The following is a 21754-nucleotide window of genomic DNA, read 5'->3' as shown; positions in this document are numbered from 1 at the left end:
TTAGTGTGCAATGAATCTAAAATATATGAATGTTAAATTTTCATCATGACATTATGGAAAATAATGAACTTTATCACAATATGCTAATTTTTTGAGAAGGACCTGTATTGCGCTAGGAAAAAACTGCAACTGAAAAATAAAAATTAAGATGCTGAGGTAAGGTGTAGGAAAACTATCTTTTCCACCAAAGGAAATGTGTGAAACTGCAAACTCAGTAATCCCAAACAAATATCCCCCAACTACCAGTTACAGCTTATCTCACTTTTAATGCACTGACATCTTCACATGCAGCCCTGTGCTCATTACGGTACAGGCAGGGGCCACGGCCGTGCCTGACACAGCAGTGCTGTGCTCTAACCTAATGACCTTATGTCACAGTGGCCGACACTAACAAGCGTGACTCCTAGTGACGGAGCAAAACAAAAAGCCATCAACAAGTTATGTAGAGACTACAGTTGACAGCAGCAGAGGTGCAGAGCAGTGATGGTGGAGAACAACAATATTGGCTTTATACTAGTACTCCTCCCCAACCCTCTGTATCACGTGCAAGCACTCCAGGCCAACATTCTCACAGACAGACTGGTTCATCTAAGGCATAGTGAATGACGTTTTACCAGCGACCAACTTTATTTTGTGTTTTTATAATAATTTCAACATATAAATGTATGTAAGTATTTGATTTTTGTGTTATTCATCCAATTGTCCCAGACATACACAGCTTTCCAGTAAACAGATGGCATATGAACATGGTGTGACACGTTTGAATACTCCCCCACCACCCCTGATTTTTCCATAACATTATGTGATAACAATCAGACAAGGCCAGACCTCATAAAGTACACGTATCAGCGATAACACAAAAGGGAAGTCCCCCAGGTCACATGAACAGAAAGAGACAAACTGCATCTCCAAATGTTTGGGCCCTGCTGTTTTACCTATTATAATAAGTGTTATACAATACCCTGCAAAAGTATACATACACCCCTTGGACTTTTCCACATTTTTGTCATAGCACAACCACAATTTATAGAAGAAAGTGCTTTTGTCAGATGAGACCAAATTTTGTTCACTTGCAGAATGTTGTGTGAGGCAGAAAACTAATATTGCTCATCGCCCTGAACACAAAATCTTTACAGTGAAACAGTTTATCATATAAAATCCCTCAAAAAGACACTGTTTATGGTGACCAAAATATGAAAACGTTAAAGGGGAATGAATACTTATGTCAAAGGACTGTATGCTAAAAATCACACAATATGTTGCATGAGTCACAACACATTGTGTGCCTGGTTTTTGTTTTCAGTGTGCTTCATTATGATATTCCTGTGGGGGCTATTTACATGCAGTTCTCTTTTAGATTGTGTAACTAGGACAAACGTTTACATCTATACCTTTATGTGTGCTTTGGCTTGTTTGAGTAGGCCCAGGGTGGTGTGGCGGCTACAGTCAGGTCCCAGAGGTATGAGGGCCTTCAACCTCTCCAAACACAGCCGCAGGTGAGCTCGTCTGAAAACAGAAAGACAAACGAAAAGAAACACAATGGTTGGATAAATATAAAGGCACAGTATACATAGTTGACTGGACTGATATTGTGAATTAAAAATGCATCCATAAGTAGACTTTTGAAAAGCACCTGGGAATTTATGCAGAGTATTTTGTTTCAGCTTTCTAAGTAGAAACCATTAAAACTGGTGCTCAGGTGTGAAGTGTCATTTTTAAATAATCCAAAGGTTTACTTTGCAAAAATCCATTACTCACACAGGGGGCTTACATTTATGTTTGGTTTCCCGATGACGGGTCACATATAATTCATGTGTAACTCCCTTCTCAAGGTGAAACCTCAGCAGTTATTTCAGCTTAAGCTACACCACCCATTTACTTTACAAACATGGTACAGTGATGGTGGAGGTGGTGTAATGGCATTTCCTGGAGCCTGCTCAGCTCATGCTCTCCATCATTCTTGACAGTTCTGTATTCTGTGACTGGAGATGGACCCCAAGTACAATCTATCCCGCTAATGGACCCCGGTTGAGAGGTAAAGGGAGATAATAGTAGCTTTAACAAAATCAGAACTCCATTAGGAGGGGCTGCCCTTTCAGCTTAGTTTGGGGGATAAGGATGGGGAGACATTAGGCATCAGTAGTCTCAGGAGGGATCTCTGGGGAAACCTGAAGGAGGCAGACTCACAGGACGGGAGCAGGAATTCATTGCAAATGTCTGGACTATACGACTCTCTGCTATGCTCTGCTGCTTTTGGACTGGTGGCTGAAGCACTCCTGCCTGTGTACGTGTGCGTGCAACGGTTATGTTATGCATGGATGGTGCTGATAAGAGCATAGACTACAAACTATTACAGCCAGTACTGTATGGGATATTGTATGTGGACAAATGTTGCATGTCTGCAGACTAAACAAGTGTACAGCTGTCTGGTGCAGTCCCTGTGGTCGCAACTTTGAAAGTCACAATACACATGGGCATATACACACAGGTATACACACAAACTCACACCCACACACAAACACAAATGAGGTCTAAATGATGCCTATCAGTCTGGCTGAGGTCAACTGGCTGTTTAATCAGTGCTATTCATCATGAGCATCTATCTGTACCTTATAACTCTACATACACAGGTACCAACAGACACCTACACACCTTAACAGCTAGCAATGGATCTAAATCTGGGAGAACACACAGACAAAATATGGCTCAACACAACTAAAGGGGGTTCTGTTCAGCCCATTCTGTTCAACAGTTTAATGAAGAACTGCAGTGGATTATTCAGGAAATCAAAGCAATGCGTTATACCTAACTTTGCTATTATAAGTATTAAACACAATCAAAAATGTTATACATGCAAATGTTTTCACAACATTGATGTTGCAATCATTTATTTATTTGGTAATGTACATCAACTCAGAATCTTGCAAAATAACTCATACCCCTTGAACTTTTGAAGGCAAAGTATTTTCATGGGACAGTGTATTTAATGCTAAACATGACTCATCACTGCACCAATTTGTTTTTATCTTTGCAAAATAGCTTAAACTCAGTCAGATTCGAAGGAGACTTTCTGTGAACATCAATTTTCAAGTCTTGCCAGAGATAGTCAATTGGATTTAGTTCTGAATTTTGACTGGACATTTTTCTACACACATGGACATCCTTTGATCCAAACCATTCCATGGTTGCTATGACTATATTTAGCAATGCCCAGCTGGAAGGTTAACCTCCGCCCCAGTCTCAAGTCTTTTGCAGCCGTGAACAGGTGTTCTAGCAGGATTTAACTGTAATTAGCTCCATCTTTCCATGAAATGTGACCAATGACCAACATCCCTGTCCCTGGTAAAATAAAGCATCCCCACAGCATGATGCTACCACCACCATGCTTCACTGTGGCAATGTAAAGCGTTTGTTTTCCTCTACAAATAGAAGTTTGTATGTGTTGGTCATCATGTTTTGGTTTGATCTGACCAGAACACCTTCTTCAACAAGTTTGCTAAACAATGGCTGATGCTACCATCACCATATTTCACCGTGGGAAGGTATGTCTTCAGGTTGATTCAGGGTGTTAGTTTTCTGCCACATGTAGCATTCTCCATGACAGACAAAATTTTTGGGCTTATATCACCAGATGACTATTTCCACATGTTTGCTGTCTCCCCCACAATACTTGTGGCAAACTGAAACAGATCAGATCTTTGGACTGCACATCTAGTTGTCCTGTCAACAAAATTTTCCACCTGAGCTTTGCATCTGTGCAGCTTCTCCGGAGTTACCATGGGTCTCTTAGTTAATTATTGCTATAAACAGCCATATCTTGATATGTTTTCATACTCCCTCCATTTTTGGATTATGGATAGAACACTATTCCATAATATTCAATTCAATTCAATTCAAAAATACTTTATTAATCCCAAAGGGAAATTAAATAACAGAGCTACTCCAACCTGCTGCCACCTTGAGCGGCGCCATTCTAGAAATGTTCGAAAAGCTTAAGATTCTGCTTTATAGGATAGCCCTGCTTTAAAGTTCTCCACTGCTTCTGACTGGCCATCTGCTATGTTTACTAATGTTCTCTCAGAAACCTCTGAGGCCTTCACACAACAGCTAGATTTATACTGAGAAAATTACACACAGGTGAATTCTTTACTAATTAGGTGACTTCTGAAGACAACTGGTTGCTATGGACTTTATTTAGGAGTATCAGAGTACAGCGAACTGAATAAAAATGTACATTACACTTTTCAAAACTGTATTTTGACAACGTATTTTAAAAACCAATGTGAATTTTTCTTCAATTCACATGTGGCACTATTTTTTCGGTCTATCAAAAGGGCTCCCCAAAACGTATAAAAACTCAAGGGGTATGAATCCTTTTGCAAGGCACTGTATATTGTTAATGTGAATGACATCAACATTTGCTACTTGGTTCTAAGTCATAATGGCAAGGCTTTTTACATAGATGGCCAAGTACGGCCTGATAAGGAGAGCTGTGAGGGAAGAGCAGTCATGCGTGGGCCTGTTTGTCTGAGACTCTGGCCTGTCGGGCATAAAAATGTACCAACTGCAGACACTGGAGACTCTCAGTAGAGATTAAAACCAACAGCAGACGATCCCAGATAACCCCCCATTTACATACGCTCCTGCACTTCATCCTGCCTTCACCCTCACCCAATGTCATGACAAACAGTTGAGAGAAGCCGGGTTACACAGCGTGTGGACACATTTTCTAGCCAGAATATCTCATTATGGTTCTTAGCACATAGACCACAAATAGTGAGCAACTGGTATGAGGCGTCACTTATTGGTCAGCTGATCTCCACCCCACCCAGCCGATGTTGGCATGGGTGAAGGGGTGAGAGTGCTCACCTCTTCCACCACTTTGGCTTTCATTCACAGCTACTTTAGGCGATGTTGCATCTCTTTTACTAGAAAGCAACTTGTTATCAGCATTCAGACACCCTTACTACCTGTTATTGCTGGACTTGTATGCCAGATGTATGTTGGTATTTGTTTTTTTATCTCTGTGGTTATGACACAACCCAAGTGTGTGGCACTTAGATAATTACAGATGTCCACAGAAGCTATATCAGCAAGGGACGGAAAAAGAGGGAGTAACCGCAAAAGAACAAAAAAGGGAGGGGCATCTTATTGCAACTTAAGGCAGTTGCACAGAATAGTCTGATAACTGGACAACGACGTAAGTCAAAGCAGGAAAAGGATTTAGAAGGTATTCTGATTAAGAAATCTGCCAATTGCATTAGAACAGCCACATGTGAAGAGTTGCAAGAGACTGGTTCATTGTGTTGGTTACTGCAACTGCCACTATCTCAAACCAGACCATAGATGCACATTGCAATGAAAGAGTCTATTTTGACCTCAAAAGCCGTAACATGATTCTGACCTTTGTGTTTTGAAAGCCACAAAAGAATACAAAGTCTTTTTGGTAGAAAAAGGGCGTCAGCTGGGGTTTTACAGACAAAGATAGACCCCGGCATCACTGGATTTAATCTAAGTGAGGTAGGTGTAAGTGTTCCCTTTAGAGGCCGTAGGGTCATAAACCCATGACTCCTGGTGATGATCCCTTATCATAGGATCAATACCTCTTAAAAGTGCCTGTTTATCAAGTAGACTTGCTCCCGAAAAAGCTGTAAAGAGGATCTGCTTGAGTAAGAGTGAAAGTGTGTGACCATAATAGGAGAGATGCACCAACAGATCAGACAAAAATTGGAATAAGATAATTTTCCCTTAATCGGCTGTGATCAATGAAATGGTAGTTGAAAAACTGAAAAGTCTGAAATGTATTTAGCTATTCCTAAAGTTAAAATGAACACCTGCTACAGTTAGTCTATAAATGCATCAACCAAGAAGGTACTTCAATGCATTTTTTGGGTTCAATAAAAAAATCTGATATAGCTTAGGCGCATGTGCTGTAATCGGTGCATACCTGATAAAAATCAGCAGGCACCATCTTCTTTATTTTGTTTCTCCCCTTCACCCTCTTACAGCCGCATTAACCAGCAACAGAGCCTTCTGTTTCCAGAGTTCTTAGAAAAGCCTGGTGCCAGTTACATAAACAGCTATGGATTTCCTGAGAAGCCCCATAACTTCGTGTCCTCCGCTGCTAATGCTAAGGATTTGTTAAGTACATGTGGATAATTTGGTGCCTGTTAGTACAAAACATTTCTCACGAGGATATACTTGGATTACACAAGAAAAATTGACAAATTCAAATAAGTGAAAATATTGTTAAATCAACAAAAATGATATATTAGCAGCTATTGATAACGTGTAGAGTCCAGTGTCTAATGAATGGCACAATGAGCTGCAGGTTGTCTGAATGAGGAACTCTCCATCTGTGACAGATTATATAACATGTGGCCTGTTGCTACTAAGACCTTTGCTCCTAACTGTCACACACAGCAGGGACATCAAACCCTCACCGGCAATAAGACAATACTGGCTAAAACCTGTTTTCTTTCCCGTGTTTAGCAAACAGTTTTTGGGGTGGAAGAATAAATGAAAGGGTTGGTTTTTCAGGTACCTAGCAGCTACATGTAGGCAAACAGCCGCCCCCACCATCCCACGGTCTCTTTGACAGAGTACATTTATGGACACATCGATCTATAACGTAAGTGGCTATTCAAAGGAAACGACATCTAAAGCTGCTGCAGATCACCCACCGGTGCATGAGCGTTACCTGCAGCTCCCAAAGAGAATATTCACCGCAAGTAAGAAAAAAGAACCTTTCACGTGCTTTCAATTCTGGTTTTATCAACAAGATTTCAGGAAGAGGGGACGTTTCTTTTAGCTAACATATGGAAATGTATTCAAAATGAAATTACTTTGTAGAGCCTGCTCTTTTAACAACTCAGACAAATACTTGTAGTTTTCCTTCAAGAAACACACACACAAAAAATCTGAAGCATAATCAACAGATAGCAATGACAAACTTGTCAATTAAAATAACTTTTTATTAGTTAGATTTTTTGACAAGACTTCTAACTTTTACTTCTACATACTTCACTGAGGGAAATATTTTGTTTTTGCTTTACTTCATTTCAGACAAGACATTCTGATTGCATGATAACCTGGTGCAAAAATACTAACCTTAAACAAAACTGTACAACATTGTCTAATATCCTTTATTTAAAACAGCAAAGCCACATTCTTTTTACTACTGCCAGAATAACATTTTAAATGCTAAAGATGTAATAATGTAATTAGAGATGCACCAAACAATTGGCCAGAGACTGGAATCCCTTTTCCCTTATCTGCTCTGACTGGTGATTTGCACAATAAAATACATAAAAAAGATTTTTCCATGTGTTAACAAAAATGTAATGATTGCAAATTTTCTCTTTCTTGCAAGCTTTTCTTGTAAATTGCAGAGCCTTCTTTTACCTAGTTAATCATTAACTAGCTGCAACAGGTAGGGGAGGGGTAGTTTTGCGCGTTTTCATGCTCCACACAGCCAGGGAAAATTCAGGTCACACCAGCATCTCGGTAAAATGACTTTAAACTTTAGGAGCGTTGTTGACAGAAAATGTGTGTGCTTCTTGAAACCAGAACATTTTGTAACCTGGGTATGCCTTTGTTCAGTTGTTCGGCCGATGCCTAAATCATTTTATGACAGATTTACAAATCCAGATTTTTAGAAACTATAAAAATGTATAAAATATTATGATGTCTGGTACCATTCAAACTCATAATTTATTGCAAATAATTAAAAATCAGTCAAAAGAAAGTGGCGTGTTACGGCAATGTGCACGGCTCTGTTGAATCCTCCAGAAAAGGCTGGCAAGCAGACAGCTCTTCCTGTCCTCCTGAGACAATGGGCTGCTTCCAAACTACTCACTCCACTAAAGTGTGTGGGCATGTGGGTCTCTGTCAAGCTGAAGATTGTATTCGTTTGTGTGTGTGTACATGTGTGTGTGCTTCCACGACTTGTGTTCCTGACAGGCCCCAGATGGGTGTGCAGGCAGGCAGCTCTGCCTTTTGGCTTTGACATGTGAACGAACAGCCAGGCAGCCCTGGGTCACTGCGCCGCACCTTTCCCCTGCCTCGATCCTGCTCTCTAAACCAGCCTCCCTTTGAATCTGTGCTGAGTTTTATTCATGTACATCAAAATCCCACCCATTTGTGAAGATTGCTGGTTTTTTTGTTTTTCTTTTAAATAAAAATCCAACATTAATTACTTCTTGGTTGTTTCAATTCCAATAAAACTCAATGTTCTGTATCATTCATGAACATTTAGCATTAAAACAGATTCCTTTTCACTTGTTTAAATGTGTGAATCTGCCTCCAACGTAAGTGAAGCACAGTCCTTCTTAAAGTTTACATAAAGAAGCTGCCCACCTTAACTCTTACTGAAGCCTACACACATCCTATGTACAACTGCTCACCACTCACTTCACACTGTTTCTGTATCATCCATATGTGCAATATGCATGTGCCTTTGGTGGGGTACATAGTGCAGCATGCATTCTAAATAATGTATATTACACAATTATAGACAGATAAAATTAACTTGATAATGTTCATCACTATGATTTTGAACAAGAATAATAATCGCTACAAGGCAAAAATCAGATCAAGAAGAGAAACAATTAGAAGTAATCAGAGCTGTAATCTTAAAGTTATCCCAGTGACAGTGGTGGAATAATCTCAGAATAGTACGAACTATGCCTAGGCCAGTATTAAATTCTCATGGTATATATTTCACCAAAGTAAAACTACCACAGCTTTATTTTTAAATATTGGGTACTGATATACATATAATGAAGGAAACATTAAGTATAAACATTTGATTAGTAGTTGTTCTCAAGTGCTTATTGCACAGAATATTACCTGTTTTAAACTGCGATGTAAGGCAATGCTGAAGAATTATGTTTCTGTGATACAATGTCTTCCTATTGGTTGTCACGATACAAAAATTTACTCCAAACCGATACTAAGAAAACTACTCGATACCATTTTCGATAACGCAACAACATTTTAGACAAGATGACACCTAGTATAAGAGTTAATATCCTTTATGGAAGTACGCACCTTTAAATCAGCCGTGCAATTATTTTAATAACTGTTCATCTACAGTATTATACTGTATGCTTACATTTGCCCTGTCGATCTGATGTTGATACAAATAAATTTCATTGCTGAGGGCCAAATAAAGGATAATTCTAACCAAAAATAAATGGTGTTTCAAAATAAACATGGGACATACAAAACATTTAGGGCATTCTGACATCTTGGTCAGCTGAGGCTGCAGGGAGGGTAAAGGCTGAATGTCTCTGATATTACAGCGCTGCTCCTGGAAGAAGTGTGACAATTTAAAGTCCAGTCCATGGGAGCAATGATCCTGCAACTTTTATATAATTAACCTCATTGCATAATTGGGTAAGTCATAATTTGGCTTATATGACTTAGGCACTTGTGCAATGAGCCTAACGATATGCATCCATTCTCCAACATACTTGAATCAAATGGCTGAATTTTCCTCCTCAGCGTTCAGTCATTCAGCTCTGGCTGCAGAACCTGGTAACGAGCTATTTATATGATTTGGGTGTGTTGCAGAAGGGATGCATCTAAAAGCTGAAGGACAGTAGCTCTCAAGGACTGGACTTGGGCACCCATGGTTCATATAATCAGCTAGATATTCCTTTAATACCCTGTCACATTATTTCCTTTATTTTCAATGGCTAAGGAAGAAGGGTTGTCAAAGTAATCAAAATATCGATATAATTGATACTAGAAAAATAGATTATTCAAAGATACTCATTTCAAAATTGATATAAAGTGACCCATTATTATTTGTTTAAATTGGGGCACCCCTGAATAAACAAATTAAGATATTCTAACTTTAACAACTTCAAGAAAGACACAACAGTGCCCACTTAGGTATTTTGAATCTGGTGTTCATATGGTCCTTTTTACCTGAAAACATAGGTTGTTGCTGAGATAATTTAGTTTATGAAGTTCTAAATTATCAGATCACAATAAGATAAAATCTACAGTCCATTATGTATTTTTATCCATATGTTATAAAGATTCCACAATTTCTTTTTTTTTTTATTACTGTAAATGCAGCTTGAGGGCAAATGGGTCATCTTTAGGAGAAAAACAAAATGAATGAAAAGTAAGGATTTCTCTTTTGTTTTTAATTCAGTTTTGTATGTATTTTACCACTAAAACACAAAGGCAGATTTCCTGTCACAGGACCTAATCGATCAAATGAGCATGGCATGACAATGACAGTAAAAACGTTTTTGTTATACTCAGCTGACTGAAAGTCTTCTCAAACTAGAACCAGGAGTTAAAACTTTCTTTATATAGAAAAAAAAGGAAATACAGCTGACCTAGATTGTGAATAATTAAGCAATGGAGACGTTCTCAGGGCATCCAAGATGTCTGACATAATTACTGGACAGGCTTTTAAAAAGAAAGGGTCACATTTCCAGCACAGATACCAGTCAATACTCTGCTCTTTGGCAAATCCCCCACTCTCTAAAACCCATTTAAAACACACACACACACACACACACACACACACACACACACACACACACACACACACACACAATTTGACCTATTTCTAAAACAAGTAAAGAGAGGAAATGTGACCCTTTACCCACTTATTACACTAATTACACATGACCAATGATTGCTTCTTTGGTAAATCTTTTAAATTGACACAAGAGAGGAAATTAAGACATCGCCAGACTAGCAGAAAAAACTTTGACTTCATGAAGGACATCTACTGGTTATTCTGTGCCTTCCCTATCTGCAGCATGAGGGCTAATCTAAAGCAGCTTCAAATCATAATTTACAATGCGGTTAAATATTATTGGAGTGGTCATAATCTGACAACTGAGAACGACATCAGACCGACATTTAATTACCTCACTTTAAGGAAGATTTTTTTTTTCCTTTCCATGCACTCAGAAATATTTTCCATCATTTGCAAATCCATTACGACTTTGTTAAAAGGCAGCTCCGTCTCCTAGGCTGTAAATCATAAAACAGCATGTGTCACACTGGATCCACACTCTGCAGATAACATGTAATATACATGGTATAGGGGCAGGTCTGAAGGTCTCCAGTCAGGCGCCAGTCTATATATATGTTTTCAGTGACGGTCTGCTCTTACTTTAGAAAATAAATTGATTTTGTTGATGGCAGAAGATTGCACTCCAACATTTAAAGATCAATAAAACAGTTTGCTTTATTGTACATTTAACATCTTGCATCAACGGTTAAGTCTGCATTAGCAACACAAGGCTACTTTGGGCTGATGTAGGATTCGGTTTTTAAAGCATTTGTGCTATATTTCTTAAAGATGGCCTGATATTTTCCTTCTCTTCTGCGTGTATCACATAACTGATATTAGGCTACAGCTAAGGTCATGTGTTTACGCATTAAGAACAAAACACCTGACTCCATGCATATATGGAGTCAGAAGCAACTACTACTTATATTTACTGCTGACATCAAAGAGGCACCAACTTTGCTGCAAAAGTGCAATTACAGCTTTATAATCTGAGCTATAAAAACCAAGTTGAAAAGATAACAAATGCAAGCAGTCATGGCCAAACTTGACAATGTTGACAATGACCCTATCTGAACATGATTTCATTAGCTTTACTTGATGTGGAAAACTTGTGATTACCCATTACCAGAATGCATCGTACTATAATGTCAATAAAAAACACTACATAATAGTTTCAACAAGACCTTCATCCAATCGGGGTCAAGATCAAGTTGTTTTTTTACATTATTGGAATCCCTGACTAAACTCAACTCCTTGATCCTGTTACACTGCGGAGCCAAATAAGTCTTTGGTAAGTGAGATAAATAGGGCGCAACTGCAAAACTAATGTAGTACATGTAATACCAATCAAATGTAGTGTTATTTTAATGCACTTTAAAACTTTTTTAAGCATATTCACAGCACTGATTTTATTTATTTTAATTTAGTAACGGATGATGACTTGAATTGGTACTGCAGACAAAAACAATTCTATCAAAACGAAATAATGTGCAGCATAATATTCAAAAGAAGCACTGTGTTAGTGTTTGTGGTAACGTGAAAATTGGGAAAGCATTGCAAGAGAGCTTAGTAAAAACTAAAACAAGGTTAAAAGCCACTACCAAAAGACTACTTAGCACCTGGCAATGGCTTCAGTCCTTTTTACTATTTTGAATGGAACAATAAAAGCATGATAATTCTTGTTGAACAGACAACAAAGATGATTTCAAAAAGCTATAAATTGTGATAAATGTGGTAAAACTGTCATTTGCTCAATGCTGGAGCCATCAGATTCTGAAGTACAATTCTACATATGATAATAGAGCGATCCTTGTATTTAGTAGCTGGGGTTTTGTTTTCTTACAAAATCGTGTTTTTTTATTGTCTTCATGAAACATGGACAGATGGACTAGATGCAGAGTGTCAGGGAGACATATAGAGGGTGAGAGATGAAGAGAGTGGGGGTGGAAGGGGAGTGTTCTGACTGTGTAACCTGCCTAGAAACTGGCCTTGGCCACAACCGTGTGTTGGTCAATCAGGAACCCCGCTGGGTTAAATTAACAAAAGAATTTTGGACTGCATAACTGAATATTATTCCAGGATATAATATGATAAAAGGTATGAATATATTCTATTAATCCCAGTGTTTTTCTTTTAACTTTAACTCAGAGGTTGCCAACATTTCCAAATCCCACTTGTTTGATCAGAAACAGTGGTTGAAAACTCAAAATGATTAAACAGAGCAACTGCTACACTTTATTTAGCCTTCCTGTTATCTGTTGGAAATGTTGATCTTGCTCACCACCTCGTAAACCTTATAAAGAATAGAGATGTCTCAACATGTGGTGGCACACAATAGTGTCTGTGCTTCGTCTGACTTCATTTGAAACATCTTGCAGATTGTCATGTTGAAATCCTCTCTACGAAACTACCTCAGTAAAAACTTCCACACTGAACAATCTTTTCAGCATGACCTGGTAACTCTTACGCACGGTGCATTGACTGAACGGAGAGAGTTCGGAAATTTAATCTCCCACTGCTAAGTCACCAGTAAGGGTCATCAACGAGGAAGCTAGCTCCAAATACAAAACCTTTAAATAAATAAGGCTAAATATTCCCTTTGATCTAAAATAAATCTTTAGTACAAGCAGATCCACCTCTTCTACACTTCAGAGCAAAAGGTTAATAATGAACAGCCTGAGCTTCAGATCTAATTGGTTTTATCATACACTTACTGCACAGTGCTAACCAACTGACAAATGTTAAATTTAATGAAGGACATGCAAATGAGGTAAATGCCTATACCTCTTCCTCCTACTGCAGAAACTTCTTTGTCCACTCTTTCTTAGGCTGGGGATGGCAGCAAATGCATATAGTGAAATAGGGTTATAAAGGCGTCACTTCCTGTGGGTGGATGGGAATGAAAGTTTCAGGGAGTTGTTACTTCATTCCCCAAAATACCATCAATAATTTCACAATTAAAACTTACATTCATTCCAAGCCATGGCTATAGTTGAAAAATAAAAAACTACAATGCCCCAAGAAATAAATAAAGTGAGGTTAATTACAAGGCAAAACAAAGCCATTGTCACGCAAAACCCACTGAGGCCATTAGGAGATAAAATCTATTTCCTAACTTTTTTGAACTGATTACAAATGACAAAAATCAGATTATGTTAAAAAAACAAAACAAAACCAGATATCTGTTTATTTAGGATCTAATTTTGAGGAAAGCAAAATGCAGACCTCTGAACTGTGTGACACCAAGACAGTGTATGGCAAACACACGACAAATGCAAATGGTTGGCTAAGCAAGAAATGTACCCCGAGTCCTCTGCAATAAAAGGAAGAATCACTCGGAAAACAGCCACACCATATGCAGACTGGGTAAAACTAAGCTGCAACACACCAAAACCATGAAATCGTACTACACAATCCTGGCCAGAAGCAAGACAAAAACAGGGGATTTTGCCTGTCGGCGTTAAAACCGGTTGACCAGTAAGCAAGCAGTGTCAAAGCTCCCCCATGCTCATGACAACATGGCAACAGAGCGAAGGAAAGATGGATGATCAGAAGAGGCAAACAATCTGAAACAGATGCAACATTGCAGCAATTTACCTTCCACAAACAGCCACCACAGACATCAGCACGTGATCACACACATACGCATACATGTGCGGCGGTTGCTGGAGTAATAAGAGGGGGGGGAGATTTTATCTCTGCGTGGAGGGGAGACGTGCTCTCCGTGCAGCTGGGCCAAGAGACTGCGGGGCTGAAACCCATCACTAACGCACAGATTAGTTCACACGTGCACACTGCCTTTTAATCTGCTCCACTGACAAAGGTTTAAAGAGAGCACAACGAAAAGAAGGCGAGAGACGGATATATGGAGCAAATGAAAGGGATGAGCATGGAAATAGAGTCAGGCGACGGTTTGGGTTGGTGGAAGAGAGGTGGGCAGAGGGAGGTTGAGAAGGAGGATGGGGAAATGCTTTTCATTTCACAACGATCACACCACTGAAAAGTTTCACACTTATTTAAATTTAATTAATCTCCTTCCTGAATCCTGACCTGCAGAACAGTACTCTCCTAACCACAGGCCTCGTTTTCTCCTTTAGTTTTCTGCAACTGAAAAGGCAACTCAAATGTGGCCAGTTTCCAGAAATGTGCCTTGCTTAGAGCTTGTAAGATCCAGACAGATGTTCAGGGAGGGTGATCGGGGGTGATGTAATCCAACCAAATATCTTACAGTATCTTTGATGTATAAGACACGGACATTCTTCAAATAGATTGGGTTGTACAAATTTGTCTTAATTAGTCCCATAATACTGATGGTGGCTGTAAGATTCACTGTGTGTTATTACTTTATTAATACTTGCATGACCAATTAAGACATTCTCTCAAGGCTTTGATTATGAGAAAGTACATGAAGCAACGTTTGTGAAAGTAAAAGGGCGGAGACTTCTCCCCCTCATGTTTAAGCACATTGCTCTCATTGGTCAAAAACTGAGCTCTCTGATTGGTCCACCGGCAGCGGTGTTTCCCCTTTTTTCCCCAGCTGTGGGGCTAAAAATAGAAGCCACAGTCATATTCAGCAGAGAGTCTTGCATCTTCAACAGCCCCCTTTTTTTCCTCTTAATTTTCACTCTATCTTTTTGTCATCCGCAACCAAACAGCATGAGTGTCAATGTGACAGCCCACTGTAAGAAAGCAGGCGGAGGCATTCCTTCCTGGAAGACTCTGTATTGTGTTAATGTGTTAAGAGCACAGGTTGTCCTCTTCCTTCCACATGAGGGTTGTAGTTTGTCCAATGTGCTGAACATTACAGACCCGTCTGAACATACAGTCGCTAACAAATGTGTTTAATTACAGGGGTTGGACAATTAAACTGAAACACCTGGTTTTAGACCACAATAATGTATTAGTATGGTGTAGGGCCTCCTTTTGCGGCCAATACAGCATCAATTCGTCTTGGAAATGACCTATACAAGTCCTGCACAGTGGTCAGAGGGATTGCAAGCCATTCTTCTTGCAGGATAGTGGCCAGGTCACTACGTGATACTGGTGGAGGAAAACATTTCCTGACTCGCTCCTCCAAAACACCCCAAAGTGGCTCAATAATATTTAGATCTGGTGAATGTGCAGGCCATTTAGATGTTCAACTTCACTTTCATGTTCATCAAACCAATCTTTCACCAGTCTTGCTGTGTGTATTGGTGCATTGTCATCCTGATACACGGCACCGCCTTCAGGATACAATGTTTGAACCATTGGATGCACATGGTCCTCAAGAATGGTTCGGTAGTCCTTGGCAGTGCCCATCTAGCACAAGTATTGGGCCAAGGGAATGCCATGATATGGCAGCCCAAACCATCACTGATCCACCCCCATGCTTCACTCTGGGCATGCAACAGTCTGGGTGGTACGCTTCTTTGGAGCTTCTCCACACCATTACTCGTGGAAACAGGAGAGTTGAGGTGCACATTTAATTCTGCCATGATTTGGGCAGCCGTGGTTTTATGTTTTTTGGATACAATCCGGGTTAGCACCCGAACATCCCTTTCAGACAGCTTCCTCTTGCGTCCACAGTTAATCTTGTTGGATGTGGTTCGTCCTTCTTGGTGGTATGCTGACATTACCCTGGATACCGTGGCTCTTGATACATCACAAAGACTTGCTGTCTTGGTCACAGATGCGCCAGCAAGACGTGCACCAACAATTTGTCCTCTTTTGAACTCTGGTATGTCACCCAGAATGTTGTGTGCATTTCAATATTTTGAGCAAAACTGTGCTCTTACCCTGCTAATTGAACCTTCACACTCTGCTCTTACTGGTGCAATGTGCAATCAATGAAGACTGGCTACCAGGCTGGTCCAATTTAGCCATGAAACCTCCCACACTAAAATGGCAGGTGTTTCAGTTTCATTGTCCAACCCCTGTAGAACCCCCTTTAAGACAGAAATAACAATAAAAACATGCTTTTTCAGACTTTTGTCTAACAGCTCAAAAATGCAGACTAAGCCCATATGCCAATCCACCTATTTCATATCAAATAGTTACATTACGCCTCGCTGTAACGCAGTTTAGTGTGTGAATGATAAGGGCTCAACCAAGAGGCTGAGCTTCTCAGAGCCTTGCAAAAGTATTGATACTACATACACTGGTTCACATTTTGTAATGTTAAAGCCTTTAAAGATGTTTATTGAGATTTTATTTGAAAGACCCAACACAAACCAGTCCATAATTGTAAAAGGTAAATATTACATGCTTCTAAATATTTATTTTATTAAAAATCTAAAAAAGCGTGATTTGTATTTGTTTTCAGCCCACTCTGAGTCCCACCTTTAACTTGCAATTACAGCTGCATTGTTTTGTGGTACCAGAGTTTCACATCGACAGACTGAATTTTTTGCCCATTCTTGTTTGCAAAATGGCTTAAGCTCAGGCTTCTCTGAATGGAGAACATCTGCGAAAGTGTATCTGTAAGTCTTGCCACAGGTTCACAGTTGGATCTCGGTCTGGACTTTGACTGGGCCATGCTAACACATGAACATTCTTTGATCTCTGGCTCTATCTTAAGTGTCATCCTGCTAGAAGGTGAACCTCCACCCAAGTCTCAAGCCTTTAGCATCGTCTGACACATTTTCTTCCAGGACCGCCCTGACTTTAGCTCTAACCAACTTCCCATCAACTCTCACTAGCTTCCTCGTCCCAGCTTAAGAGAAGCATTTTCGCAGCATAATGCGGCCACATGATGCTGTTAAAATATAAACAGTAAAGAGTAAGGAATACTGAATACAAACAACTGCAGATTTTTATGTATAATTTTCCTGACGATTTGCAGTTACGTGCTACTTTGTGTTGGCCCAGAACATGAATTCCAATAAAACACAAAGACATTTGTGGTTGTTAAGAATATTTTTGCAAGGTGCTATTAATTAGGTATGATAAAATGGAAATGGCTTTACTTAATCATCAGTTTCTTCTTTTCTTTTAGATGTGTCATTTTTAGACCCTTACTGGAGGAGTCGTCCCTCCGCAGTTTGCTTGATCGTGGTTAACTTTTTTCAGCAATTGCTACAGCCTTGATAATTTAACAATATCTATGATGCTTTTCTTGAAAAAATACCAAAAAAAGCCATATCATGAAAAGGCTGTACTGCAGCCAGGCAAAAATTGGGGATCTAAGCTGCCAAGCAGACTTCAAGCTATTTCCATCATCTGACCGTGGTGGCAAGTGAGAGCATCCCACTTTGGTAATTACAGCAAAAGAAGGCTCACTGTACAAAAATCAGGAGTACAGATTAGGCTTGCGTGCTCAAGGCGTCCTTTAGTTAGGTTTTTGACCGATTACCCGGATCATCTCATTACCCTGTCAATTACTTCCTCGTTCACTGGGAACCATCGTTAGATAAGCCAGAGATAAGGGAGGCCGTTGACAACATAAACCGAGTGGCCTCGAAGTGAAGGCAGTCAAAAAACACCCAAGCACGTGTGTTCTCTCAAGCTGGCCTCACTGGACCAAAGATCAGGTCCTTTAAGCTGCTTTTCTAAGGCAAGAAAAGCTTACAAGTTGTCACGTTGGTCAGAACAAACGATTCCTATTTTAGGCCCTGCAGCAGAGCCTGAGAATCAGTTGTGCTCAGTGGGAAGATTGGCAGGGAATAGACACTGAACCTTATTTATGTTTGAATGCTCACTGAAGCCCATGGGCTTGGAGAACATAATATGAAAATATAATTCCACTTGAAGGAATATTCTACTTCAGCTGTAAAAAGTTAATGAGCAAATGCAGAAGGTCTGAAAATCAAAAAAACTGGTATCATGAATTGAGATATGGGAACTAAAAAATGAAATATAGAATATCATTAAATGAACATTTTAAAATCACGTAATCATGGAATACAAATATACGTTTATAACCCCAAGAGAAAATTCAAGTGTACATAAATTTGAAATTGGACATATTTTACTCATCATTAGAGTCGCTATCCAACCGGACTTTATTCAATCCCTCCAACCATGGATGAGTTCAAGTGTAGTCAAGCAAACCGTTAAAGCCCCAACATGTCCACTGAACAAAAACTGAGCAAAAAGAAATGCAGGAGCACTGGTGCAGCGGTAGAGTGCAGAGCCCGTGTATAGAGAGGATTCAGACCTCGATGGTGCCGTCCCCTGGTTCGGGTCCCGGCAACGGCGACCTGTGATGCATGTCTTCCCCACTCTTCATCCCATTTCCCATTTGACTACTTTCAAAGAAAAAAAAAAAAACTGAATAAAGAGCACGAGTGCAACCAAACAAATCTTTTAAAAAGAATGCAGATGTGATGTAAAAATGCGGCAAAATAAATATTTGCATTAAAGACTCCAAAAACTGGAGTGGACGTGCTGAACTGCACCACGACAAAAACTATTTGCATGTAGACTACAGTTGCAAATACAGCCAGAAATCTCAGTTTTCAAACATATCTGCAAGAATGTGGACATGGACAAGTTACAACTGTACCAAAAATTTACAAAACTATGGCTTTAAAATAGAGGTGCATACCAAACCATGATTATTATAAAACTCTACGCCCAAAGTAGATATGCAATAGCAGCCAGTCGTAGGAGACCAAAGCCTGTCACTTAGACAATGCAGGGTGAATAACAAATGAGGCAGTTCAACTGAATCGTACCAATTGGGACATCTCTGCTGCATCGTTTATGTCTCCAAAGAATGACTATGACCAAGTGCCAGCATTTTTTTCTAACTCCACATGCAATCAGTGAGTTTGGTTCATCTCATTGTTTGCCCAGTTCCTCTCAAAATGAAGCAGGCAGAAACAGATACTGATAATGCATCAGCTACTAAATATTTATTTCCATGTGAATTGTAATGCTGGAATTTGCAGACTATGTTGAAATGGACCAGGTTTCAGTTTACAGGAACTCGTTGGAAATTGTGCTTTTGCACTGGGGTGACAACCTGAAGTAAAATCATCATCTTCAAGATGGTATGAAGAACCTAAAGATAAAAGCCTGAGCCATGAAGATTGTTCCTATGAATGATCCAACAATTTCATTAGTTGTGGCTGTGTTTAAAAGAAAATCTGTATGATCAAAGAAGTGAAAACACAGGCCTCTAGAGCTTGTCTTGTTAAACTCTACCAAAACAGTATAATTTGGCGACATGTGGAAACTGAATAAGGCTGCGATGAGGTACAACATCAAAGCAGGAGAGCATGTTATCTAATTCCAAGTCTTTGGAATGTGTTTGAGTTTTTCTTTTCTTCTTTCTGTGCCTTTTATCCACCTTTAGCGGTCTCGGAGCGTCTGCACATTGCAGAGGTTATCAACACCTGTGCTAGCCATGCAAGGCAGATCGTCTCGCCAGCTGCAGATACACAGGCTTGATAAGCACTGGAAAATGCTGCGGTCAGGTCTCAAGTTTGGACCAAAAGTTGCTGCTGGTGCTGCTGCCGTAGGGGCTGGAGAATCATGGTATAAGCCAGACACACTCGGGTTAACAACTATGCCTGATACATATAACTTACAGTCAGGCACACGCTGTAGGGGAATTGGATTAGCCAGTGGCAAAGAAAGAGGATTATAAATGTTTGACTTTAAATGAGCTTCTGAAAGATGGATTACCAATGCTGTTCTTATCCGCATTTTATTCTCATGGAAATGTGAATTACTAAGCTGTAATATAATATTCACAGCATTGAGTACAAGACAAGTATATGGGGTCAGCATGTGTATTTGGCAAAGTGCTGGTCAGAAGTTTACACTCCTCCTCAGCATGAATGTCAATAATTCGGGGCTTTTTAATAATGCATTTAGACCCTTGTTTTTTTTTTTGGGTAGTATGACACCAAACAACTTCTCTGAATCTTAAAAACTAGAATTGGGAGCACAAAGTTAAATTTATAGAGAATTTTATCCAATGGGGCCAAAATCATACATATAGAACAAAATATATAAAAAAAACTTGCCATTATTCAATATATCCAATTCAATATATTGTGCAGCTGTAAGGAATATATAATTCTAATCATTGTGGATTAGAGTTGACCCCCAGCTCTTGTTTTTAAAACTGATTGAAGTTAGACATTATATATTACTACATCCTGAAAAAGAATGAATCAGTTGCATCAATAGTCCAAAAGTAATATGGCATTTATGGTGATAATGAATGGTGTATGTAAATTTCTGACCAGAACTGTACTCCAGGTTTGCTAGTTTCCTGCCAGCTCTGTTGTATTTCTGTGTTTATTGGACACTATAGAACAATAATCCAACTGCTAAATTACCATTACTAAACGCAAGCTCTACAAGTTTTGTCATGTGGTCTGCTCTGATTGGCAGAAGTGTTTATATTCCATAAATGGTCCTCATAACAAGTCATACAACACAGATAAGCATCGACAGTCTCAAACACCATCTCCGTACAGTGAACTCACAAATGAGCCGATGCTATTATCGGAATGCATTCGTGTAGGTGCCCCAATCTGCCGAGACCAGACAGCTCAAAACGCTGGCTATGCATGTAAGGACCAAAATGACACATCAACTCTCATCTATATTTAACCCACTGAAGCTCTTTCCAATGTTCCCATCCTTTGAGAGGAAGCTGCCAGGGAGCGTGGTGAGAGAAAACAAGCTGAGGTGATGTGTAATTACTCTGAATTGATTCATACTCCTACGTCCCTTCAATGTACGCACACTCTGAGATAATGAAATTCAAGGAAGGCATTTTGTGTTTGTAATAAATACTTTGAGTTTAGCTGCTCCTATTTATAGTCAAAGGGAACCCTTTATAGGTTGACTCTTGAAACCTGCAAAGTCACAGAGCGTAATGTGGGTGGCTGATAAGGACTTCTTTTGGTTTCTTCAGAGGATAGGCAGGTAAACATCACAAACCTGTATCTGTCTGAAAAAGCCACTTCCTCGCACTGTAGAGAGACATTATCTTGAGCACCAAGATAAGCTTTTTATGACAATGTACAAGCTTGGAAACCACCTAAAGTCCATTACTTTAGATAAAGAGTTGACTTTGCTTTTGTGCCTACATTCTGTACCCATCAATAAAAGTCTCAGTATCATAATAGGAATTATTTTCTAGCTTTTAGCTCGGCTTTGAATGGATGACAAAGCCCTAAAATATGAGGCCAGACACTTACAGCACTTCCTGGACAGACCTGCTGTACCAGTAGCCCTCAAGGAGGAATTAAAAATACAAAC

General features: G+C 39.5%; 1 protein-coding gene across 2 annotated transcripts in view; it reads right to left on the bottom strand.

Annotated features, from left to right (window-relative positions):
* mxi1 (max interactor 1, dimerization protein) overlaps positions 1–21754 on the bottom strand; it is a 44900-nt gene that overhangs the window by 10005 nt on the left and 13141 nt on the right. For both annotated transcript variants that reach the window (XM_047365480.1, XM_047365481.1), the window contains exon 4: positions 1392–1506. In XM_047365480.1, coding sequence (XP_047221436.1) covers positions 1392–1506 — 115 coding nt within the window. The remainder of the gene's footprint in view (positions 1–1391; positions 1507–21754) is intronic.

Source organism: Girardinichthys multiradiatus, chromosome 5 (assembly GCF_021462225.1).
Source record: "Girardinichthys multiradiatus isolate DD_20200921_A chromosome 5, DD_fGirMul_XY1, whole genome shotgun sequence".
NCBI classification, from domain to species: Eukaryota; Metazoa; Chordata; class Actinopteri; order Cyprinodontiformes; family Goodeidae; genus Girardinichthys; species Girardinichthys multiradiatus.
The sequence above is the reverse complement of the archived record's forward strand: the minus strand, read 5'-3'. Positions and strand labels throughout refer to the sequence as shown.